The sequence below is a fragment of the Rhinatrema bivittatum genome, unplaced genomic scaffold (genome assembly GCF_901001135.1).
Source record: "Rhinatrema bivittatum unplaced genomic scaffold, aRhiBiv1.1, whole genome shotgun sequence".
Taxonomy (NCBI): Eukaryota; Metazoa; Chordata; class Amphibia; order Gymnophiona; family Rhinatrematidae; genus Rhinatrema; species Rhinatrema bivittatum.
The window spans coordinates 404,219-414,571 of NW_021820292.1; the positions used below are offsets into that span (position 1 = coordinate 404,219).

The 10,353-nt window shown below is 47.7% G+C and overlaps 1 protein-coding gene across 1 annotated transcript; it reads left to right on the forward strand.

Moving 5' to 3' along the window:
• Nucleotides 1–10,353, forward strand: LOC115081398 (TBC1 domain family member 20-like; the record flags this gene model as incomplete). Its single annotated transcript, XM_029585855.1, is given in 3 exon segments — nt 1–104; nt 9,257–9,441; nt 9,656–10,353. Coding segments are annotated over 3 exon segments (530 nt in total), but the record flags the coding sequence as incomplete, so codon positions are not given.

Consider the following 10,353-nt stretch of genomic DNA (forward strand, 5'->3'; position numbering starts at 1 on the left):
TCACGTGGTACGGCCACGTGCTGACCAACTTCCACCACATCCTGCGGCTCTACGACTTCTTCCTCGCGTCCCACCCGCTCATGGCCGTCTATTTCGCTGCTGTGGTAGGTACCGTCTCCGAACCAGGGCCTTGTCACTTCAGCCTCCACTGCCTCAGTCACTGAGATTGGGAGGAAAGCCCTTAGGTGGTGAGCGCTCTGGGGGAGGGAAATGGAAGATGAATAAACTATTCCGTGATGTGTGTGGTAGGCACTGGGGAGGGGGTCCCCATCACAGCGTGCATTCAGCAGGGCTGGGAAAGTCCTCAGGCCAGGTGACCCAAAATTCAGAGAGCAGGAAGAACAAAGGGGGGGAAAGGTTTATCTTCACCGAATCCCGAGGAGCAATGATTTATGCTCAGACTCCAGGCCTCAGCTGATGCTCTGTTTTGGGGTTGGGTTTTTTTTTTAACTTTTTTTATTTTAAAGAACGAAGGCAAGATGCCCAAGTCATTGATCGTACTCTTAAGCACCGTTTGTAGCTACGAACATATCGGTGGTCTCTCTCTTGCAGGCAGAAAATTGTGTGCATCAGTGACAGCTCCTTACAAAAGAAATCTCTCTCGGATAATACATCGACACGGTCTAACAGCTCCCCTGTCCCAGTGTGGCCAGAAACTGCCCCAATTCTTATCTTATGCACCCTGAGCATCTCAGAAGATCCTATTCCTATGATACAGAACGCCGCAGCGAGATTATTGACCAACACCAATCGTGGAGACCACATCTCACCCATCCTCAGAAACCTACACTGGTTACCAGTGAATTTCAGAATCCTGCACAAATCAATCACCCTTAATACACAAATCCATCCACCACCAACTTCAACTCGATCTCGAAATCCCCTTCATACTCCACGTTCCTCCAACAGACCAACGAGAGAAACTCACAAAGGAACCCTGCAATTTCCCCCAACTAAAGCCACGCGCCTCACCTCGACTAAAGACCCAGCCTTTTCGATAGCAGGCCCAGATATCTGGAATAACATCCCCGCAGACCTCAGATTGGAACCCCTGCCTCTTAACATTTAGGAAAAAACTCAAGACGTGGCTCTTCATCCAAGCCTTCACCGAACCCCCTGATATTCACTGGCTGGCCCTTACTCTATACCTGAATGATGGCCTTATTCTCTGCCTGTACGATAGACCCTGACTCTCCTAAGCACATTGTGCCTTATCTATCTTATCCATGGTATTATATTTATAATTGCTGCCTGCTCTAACTATCCTTCCAGCTGATGAAGCCTCCAAGTTCTTACTCCCTGTTGTATGTAACTTTGCCTCTTCCTCACCATTGGTTGAATTACGTTAGTTGTCACTACAGTTTCTTACCCTGTTCGATGTAAACCGATCTGATATGGTCTTGTCTACGAAGGTCGGTATAGAAAAGTGTTAAATAAATAAAATATTCCGGTCAGTATAAGGAAGCCCTCTAAATCCTTTCCTCTGCTTGAGTGTCCTGCCGTGGCTCTTTCCAGAATCGAATTTTAAAGGGAGTCTCCGTATCCCTCGTGAAGGGTGGCAACGCTGGCTTGTTCTGCCTCTGAGCGGAGCACCGTTGCCGTGGAGGGATGCACGGGACAGACAGATGGAGTCTGCGTTGAAACAGGCCTTTGACGTGGCTGCTACGGCTCTGCAGATGGCTCTCTCTAGCTGCATAATAGCGAGATCTGGCGTTCGTGTTATTGCAGCAAGGTTTTGAGGCTTGGGGACAAAGGGATAGAAGACTTGTCACTTGTAGCTGGGGCCAGCGTATCTGGCAGATGCCTCTCTCTTTGATTTGGTCCAGAGCACGGCCAGATTTGTGGCTTCCACTGCGGCGGCAAGGAGATTGCTGTGCCTGTGCAACTGGTCCCGGACTCTAAGTCTAATTTGATGAAACTCCCTTTTATAGGGAATCTTTTTTTTTTTTGTTTGCAGAGGATCTTAAGAAAATGGCCAAGGTTTGAGGTGATTCCAAGGTCCCATGACTGCTAGAGGAGGTTTCCCATTCCTCTCAGGCTCAAAAGTGATTCCAGGAGATTTAAGCAAGGGAGAAAACTTCTTCTTTTCAAAGATCTCAGTCTTTTGGAAGATTTCAGTCCTTTCAGTCTGCCAAAAGAGATGGTAAAGATGGATCCTCAGGCCTTACAGGAATCTCTCTAAGTTCCCAATGAGTATTTAGGGACCCAAGCTCCAGTTCGAGTGTGGTCATCGTTCCATGTTTTATCAGTGTTGAGTTCAAATTACTTCAGACCAATGGGTCTTGGGAATAATATGAGAAGGTTACGCTCTAGAATTAATGCAACCATGAATTTTATCTGTGTATATTGCATTAGTCAACAGTTATGTTTTATTGTTTTATGGGTTTGAATTGTTTAATTTTGTGTGGTTGTATTTTTTTAGAGGTTTTTATCATGATTATGTATGTATGTTTGTGATCCACCATGATCTTGTGGAACGTGTGTAATATAAATACTGCAAATAAATAAATAAATGGAACTCTCCCATCCTATTTCAGATGCTTTTATGGCTTCTCCCTTTCTTTCCGCCAGAAAGAAGATGGTGGTAAAGGCAACTAATCTATTTTGAGGTCCCCAAGAAGGACAGTTCCTTTCATCCTATTCTGGATTTGAAACATGTTAACCCATTTCTCCGGGGAGCTCGTTTCTGGATGGAGACGCTGAAATCTGTTATAGCGGTGAGGCAGGTGGTGTTTTTGACCTTCTTTGATATCAGAGAGGCCTATCTCCACATACCACATATCTGTGTTGGTGCTAGGAGATTATTTTTAATTTCAGGCACTACCTTTCGGTCTAGTGACGGCTCCAAGACGTTTTTTAAGAAACTGGTGGTGGTAGCAGCAGCTCTACAAAAGAGAGGAATTTTGGTACACCCTTATTTGGACGATTGGCTCATAAGGGCAAAAACAGAATGGGAGAGTGTGTAAGTCACTAAGAGTGATAAATCTGCTGTAGGAGTTGAATTGGGTGGTGACCTCCTCCAGGAGCAGTTTACTTCCTTCTCAATTTCTGGAGTATGTAGGGGCTCTATGTGACATGAAACAGGATGGGTTTGATAGAGCAAAGGATTCAGAAGCTTCAGCAGCAGGATCTCTGCCTCACGTCCTGGAATTCGACAGTGTGGAGCTGCCTGCATTGCTGGACCTGGTATCCTGGGCAAGAGCTGAGATGAAGCCTCTACAGGGTTTTTTTTGTTTGTCCAGATGGGACCCTGCGTCACACAACTATGGCAGGAGACTGCCAGTGCCTGGACAGGTCAAGACGAGTTTGGAATGCTGGATGAGTACCAAGAATTTGATGAAGAGTGGGGAGCTCGAGCATTTAGCCTAGGCCATGGTAAACATGGAAGCCACTCGGTCATGTGGTGCAGGGCTTGTGGTCAGAAGAGGAAGCACAGTGGCCCATCAGTTGTTTAGAAACCAAAGCAATTTGTTTAGCCCTCAGGACTTTCAGGTATCTGCTCAAGCATCAAGCAGTTTTGTCTGACAATGCCACATGGTGGCCTATGTAAATCATGGGGAAACCAAGAGGTCTCAGGTGTCAGAAGAAGGGACTTTGCTGTTTCCATGGGCAGAGAAGAATCTGAAGACACTCTCTGCCTTGCACATAGAGAGCGTGGAGAACATTCAAGTAGACTTTCTCAGTTGCAATATGGTTGATCCAGGGGCGTGGTCTTTTTCCAGTACAGCATTCAGTCTGATAGTGGACAAATGAGAGATCCCATTAATGGATCTGACAAGAATATGAAGGTTCCAAGGTTTTACAGCCAGAGCAGATGGAAAGAGTCGTTCGGGCTGGATGCCCTGGTTCAGCAATGGTTGTCAAAGGCAGTTTTGTATGTGTTCCCTCCCTGGATGTTGGTAGGACACGTCATTCAAAGGATTGCTTGCTGGTGATACTGGTAGCATTAGACTGGCCAAGACTAACTTGATATGAGGATCTTGTCAGATTGTTGGTCGATTGTGCTGCAGAACCCACAACAACCAGAGATCTCTTGCAGAGCCCTCTCCTTCCTGACGATCTAGAAGATTTGGTCTTACGGCTTGGCCCTTGAACGGTCACACTTAATCAAAAGAGGGTTATTCTCTGGAGGTAGTGGACAATGTCTTGAAGATTAGGAAAACTTTGACCTCATTGGCCTATGCTTGGATCCGGAGGATTTTTGAGCATTGATTGGTGTTACATTAGGGGGATTGTTCCCAAGAATGCTTCAGTACCTTCTATTTTGGATTTCTTACAGGACAACATGACTAAGAGGTTAGCCTTACTTTCTTTGCCCATTTCTGCCACTACCTATACCTTCAAACTACAACCTGTGGACCAAACCCGGTTCATTGCAATCTTTTTGGTGGCCTGCCTACCTACCTCTATCATGAGCTCCATCTTCTTCAATCTATGAGGCGTTTGATCCATCTCATGTTGCATTGCAGCTTGTCACATGGCCTGGTTGAGATCCAGTACCTTAAGTGAAGCTGTCCATGAAAAGTGGACAGACGTGCCTCGCCTTGATGATAATCTCTTCAGAGATAGCTCAGATTAAGGAACAACATGTGGCGGTGCAGGGATTTTCTGCAAGGCGTCCATTCTATGCTTTTAAAAGACCTTATTACCAGAGACGCTCCTTCTGGCAATTCCAATGCTACCAGATGCCATCCTTACTCCCACAACAGTAGTAACAACTTCTGACTCGTGCTCAACAGCATGAACACAATCTACCTAAAGCAGGGCAACAAGTATAGCCCAAGCCTAGGCCAAATTTATGTGCACACTTCAGACCCAGCAACTATCTTCTCTGGTAGGAGGGAGGATCCACCACTACCTAAAGAGTGACACAAGATCACCAGTAAGGCAGAATATAAATTAATGCAAATAAATAATTAAAAAAGACTTCCGAGTTCTCAAAGTTGTGGAGTCTGGATACCACTTGCGTTTTCTCCTGGCATCCTGCACATCTTCAGCGCTCAGCCTTCAATCCGGATCCATCTCGCTCTGTGCAGTTCCGCCTGTAAATGGGGTCGCTCCTCAAACAGTGGGCAATAAAACCAGTTCCTCCCCATCTTTATGGCTTAGGGGTTCTACTTCATCTATTTCCTCATCCCCAAGAAATCTGGAGGACTGAGACCACTCCTGGATTTAAGTCTGAACAAACTTACTGTATGCTCCGGAGGAAATTAAAAATGAATTCCCTCCATATGATCCCTTCGTCCAGAAGGGGAAGTGGAAGTGTGCTCTAGATCTAAAAAATGCTTTTACTCACAATCCCATCCACCCCTCCCATTGGCAATGCCTAAAGTGCGTCCCCCTTCAGCCTCTCAGCTGCACAGAGAGTCTTCACCAAATGCCGAGCTGTAGTAGCAGCGCATCTATGTCATCAAGGCATCCAGGTCTTCCCATTCCTGGACAACTGGCTTGTAACAGCAGATTCCCAAGAGGGTGTTCTAACCTCCCAGGAGAAATCAGTCCATCTACAGTCACTGGGCTTCCTCATGAATTTTGAGAAATGTACTCCGATTCCCTCCCAGAAAATCAAGTTCACTAGGGTATGGATAGGTTCTCTGCAGGACACAGCTTTTCTTCCTTCAGATCGACCTCAAACTCTCCAGACATCGGTTCACATACTGCTGAACATAGATCAATCACCTGCCAGGGAAGTGCTGGAGGTCTTCAATCACATGGCGGCAGCAGTCAATGTAGTACTGCATATACATCCCCCTACAGCAGGCCTTATGTTTCCAACTGGACCTGCTAACTCAGTCCCTATCAACCAGAGCAATGAAACGGGAATGGAGTTGGCGGCTGGAAGGAGCACTGCTGTGACTAGCTCCTCCCCAAGTAACCATAGCAACAGATGCCTTCAGAAAGGATTGGGGGGGGCCCATACAGGCTCTTTTCAAACTCAAGGAACATAGACATTCAAGGAAAAACAATTTTGATCAATGACCTCGAGTTGAGAGCAATAAAATTTTATTTATTTATTTAAAACATTTCTATACCGGCCTTCATGAATGGGATTCATATCAGGCCGGTTTACATGGAACAGGGGAAACCAGAAGTAAAAATAAAACCAAGTAAACATAAATAAGAAAGGTCGAAAAATCAAAGTTACAATAAACAGGGGTATTGTACTTGGGAGCTAGTGTAGCTAGGAATAAGTGAAGTAGGAGTAAGAGTGATAGAGATTAACTAGGTAATTATCAACTAATATGTTATGAAATTAATAGATATTAAGTTCCTTGATCTGGGTATGACGAGTTAATTTGTGTTAGGGGAAGGCTTGGAGGAAAAGCCACGTCTTAAGTTTCCTGCGGAAGGTGTGGAGGCAGGGTTCCAGTCTTAGATCAGTCGGTAGTTTGTTCCAGAGGACTGGTCCTGCTGTAGAGAAGGAACGTTCTTTGGTGGTTGTTAGCCGGGTGGATTTGGTAGGTGGGACTTGCAGCATTCCTTTATAATATATGCTGTAAGAACTTTACAAAAGTTCTTTATAAAAATATGCTGTAAGAACTTTCACTTGCCAGACTGACTAGGTTGTTCCCGTTTTGAGATTGCCCTGCACTGGTGGCTGCCCCGTGTCTATGGAACATCTTGCGGGCTGAGCTTAAGGTTGTGTCGTTTAGAAAAAATCTGAAAGCATTATTTTTTTACAAAAGCTTCCGCTAATTGATTTGTTTCCTGTATCTGGAGATTGCTTTGCTCTTTATTAGGTTTCTGTTTTGATTGCTTGTATTTTATGTATGTGGCCAGGCACTTGTGAGCTGGACTGGTCAGTGTTGGAAACAGGATACTGGGCTTGATGGACCCTCGGTCTGGCCCAGTATGGCATTTTCTTATGATTACTGTACTTAGATTATGTTGTTTACAATGCATGAGATCTCTATGGCTTGGCAGACTGTAACTGATGTTAGATATAAGAAATGCCACTCTGGGTCAGACCAAGCCCAGCGCCCTGTATCCGGCAGAATCCCAAAGAACAGATGCAGTGCTGCTTGCTCACTCCCAGGAATCGGCAGTGGCTTTCCCAAGCCCAGCGCCCTGTATCCGGCAGAATCCCAAAGAACAGATGCAGTGCTGCTTGCTCCCTCCCAGGAATCGGCAGTGGCTTTCCCAAGCCCAGCACCCTGTATCCAGCAGAATCCCAAAGAACAGATGCAGTGCTGCTTGCTCCCTCCCAGGAATCGGCAGTGGCTTTCCCAAGCCCAGCACCCTGTATCCAGCAGAATCCCAAAGAACAGATGCAGTGCTGCTTGCTCCCTCCCAGGAATCTGCAGTGGCTTTCCCAAGCCCAGCACCCTGTATCCAGCAGAATCCCAAAGAACAGATGCAGTGCTGCTTGCTCCCTCCCAGGAATCTGCAGTGGCTTTCCCAAGCCCAGCGCCCTGTATCCAGCAGAATCCCAAAGAGCAGATGCAGTGCTGCTTGCTCACTCCCAGGAATCGGCAGTGGCTTTCCCAAGCCCAGCGCCCTGTATCCAGCAGAATCCCAAAGAACAGATGCAGTGCTGCTTGCTCCCTCCCAGGAATCTGCAGTGGCTTTCCCAAGCCCAGCGCCCTGTATCCAGCAGAATCCCAAAGAGCAGATGCAGTGCTGCTTGCTCACTCCCAGGAATCGGCAGTGGCTTTCCCAAGCCCAGCACCCTGTATCCGGCAGAATCCCAAAGACCAGATCCAGTGCTGCTTGCTCACTCCCAGGAATCGGCAGTGGCTTTCCCAAGCCCAGCGCCCTGTATCCGGCAGAATCCCAAAGAACAGATCCAGTGCTGCTTGCTCCCTCCCAGGAATCGGCAGTGGCTTTCCCAAGCCCAGCGCCCTGTATCCGGCAGAATCCCAAAGAACAGATCCAGTGCTGCTTGCTCACTCCAAGGAATCGGCAGTGGCTTTCCCAAGTTTACCTGGCTAACAATGGTTTATACACTTTTCCTTCAAGAATTTGTCTAAACTCTTTTAAATCCAGCTGTGCTAACTGCTTTTACTGCATCCTTGGGCAACAAATTTCACAATTTAATCAGAAACAGGATGGCAGAAAAAGACCATTTGGCCTAGCAAGTCTGCCCATTCATTTTTACAATTCCTATCGCTCCCTCAGAAATCCTCCGGGGTTTATCCCATGTTTCTTGGATTCAGACACTGTTTTTGTCTCCAGCACCTCCACTTGAAGGCCGTTCCACTCATCCACCACCCTCTCTGTAAATAAATATTTCCTAAGATTACTCCCGAGTCTCCCCCTCATTTCAGACCCCTCCATTGAAAAAGGCTCAGCTCCTGTGCATAGAAACCTGTGAGGTATCTGAATGTCTCTATCCTATCTCCCCCTCTCACCTTTCCTCCAGGGGGTCCATGTTTAGATCTTTCTCTGTCCCCATCTGCTTTAGTACAAAGACCACTGCCCATGTTAGCAGCCTCCCTCTGGAGCGACTCCATCCTGTTTCTATCCTTCTGAAGGTGGGGTCTCCAGAACTGTACTCAGTATCCCAAGTGAGGTCTCACCAGGGACCTATACAGGGGCAGTGTCTCCTCCCTTTTTCTGCTGACCCTTCCTCTCCCTGTGCAGCCAAGCAGCTTTCTGCCTTTTACCATCGCTTTATCCACCTGTTTGACCACCTTAAGATCATCAGATACAGTCACCCCCAGATCCCGCTCTTCCTTTATCCACCTGTTTGACCTCCTTAAGATCATCAGATACAGTCACCCCCAGATCCTGCTCTTCCTTTATCCACCTGTTTGACCTCCTTAAGATCATCAGATACAGTCACCCCCAGATCCTGCTCTTCCTTTATCCACCTGTTTGACCACCTTAAGATCATCAGATACAGTCACCCCCAGATCCCGCTCTTTTGTGCATAGAGTTTCACCCCTTATACTGTACTGCTCTCTTGGGTTTTTACAGCTCAAATGAATGACTTTGTGCATATTTTTAGATTAAATTTAGCTGCCAGACCCTAAACCATTCCTCAGTATTTGCTAGATCTCTCCTCATGATTTGCACGCTCTCCTGGCTGTCTACCTTGTTGCAGATTTTGCTATCGCCCACAAAAAGACGAGTGAAAAAATACTTTCTCTAATTTGTTTTAAATGTGCTGTCTATGAGCTTCATGGAGTGTCCCCTAGTTCTAGTAGCATTTGAAGGGATAAATAAGCAGTCTGGGTGGAAGGCCTCTCTCTGGGTGGCAGGTTAAGCTGGGGAACTCTTCTTCTTATTCATGTGTTCTGTGCTACCTTTGCAGATTGTACTACACCGGGAGCAGGAAGTGTTGCGCTGTGACTGCGACATGGCCAGTGTGCATCACCTCTTATCTCAGATTCCTCAGGACCTACCGTACGAGACCCTGATCTCCCAGGCAGACAAGCTGTTCCTGCACCACCCGCCCTGTGACCTGGCAAAACAAGCGGCCCTGCAGTACCGCAAGAGGTGTGTAAGAGAGAGGAGCCTTGGAGGGGCTGGAATGGGGAGTGACCAGCAGGTAACGTCAGAGAGAGCCTTCCTCAGCTGAAGAGGGAAGGCAGACGATGGGATACGGGGAGGGCAGTGACGAGGTGTGGGGGGGGGTTCTGCACGCTGTACAATGCTGCTGTACACTGTGAGCTGGGCAGTAACAGTTTCACTCCCCCCTCTTTGTCTGCAGCATCACCATTGCCTCGTTTCAGGAGTTCCAGCGCGCCACCCTGGACCAGCGCCCCGACAGCATCCTGCGCCAGCAGCTGCACGACGGCATGGGAGCTGCCGGCGTCCTTCCAGTAATGGGAAACAACGGCCTGCTAAAGATGGCAGTCTGGGGCCTTTCGGCTACGCTGGGAGCTGCAGCTCTGGCTGTGGCGCAGACGGCACTGGAATGGACCCCCGAGTTCCTGCTGCAGCTCTTCTAGTCGCACCAGTGGATCTGGGGGCAGGGCGTTTCTGGGCAGGGGTGGGTGTGTCTCTTATTTTATTGGACTGTCCTGGAAGCGCATTGTTTGAGACACCCCGCTGATCTTTTCCTGACTTGGGCAGATCCCCCCTGGCAGGGCAGGTATTGCAGACTCTTCGGCCATGGGTCTCTGCAGTTCTTCTCGCAGCTGGCTCTCTGCTCTATTGAAGCCAGTATGGGGTGGCAGACACGTCGCAGGGCGCTCGTGTTGGAGGCTGGTGCTAATTTCATCCTCCCATCTCCAAGAGGATGGAGATCCATACGAACAGCTGTGGAGCTGGATAGACTCAGGAATGGATCCCGAACAAAGTGTAACCGGATGCTGTTCACCAGTGCTTCAGGGGCCCTCATTGTGGCTCTGCTGCACCACATAGTTTTAAATCAGCACAGAATAAAATGGAGTCATTATTTTGAAA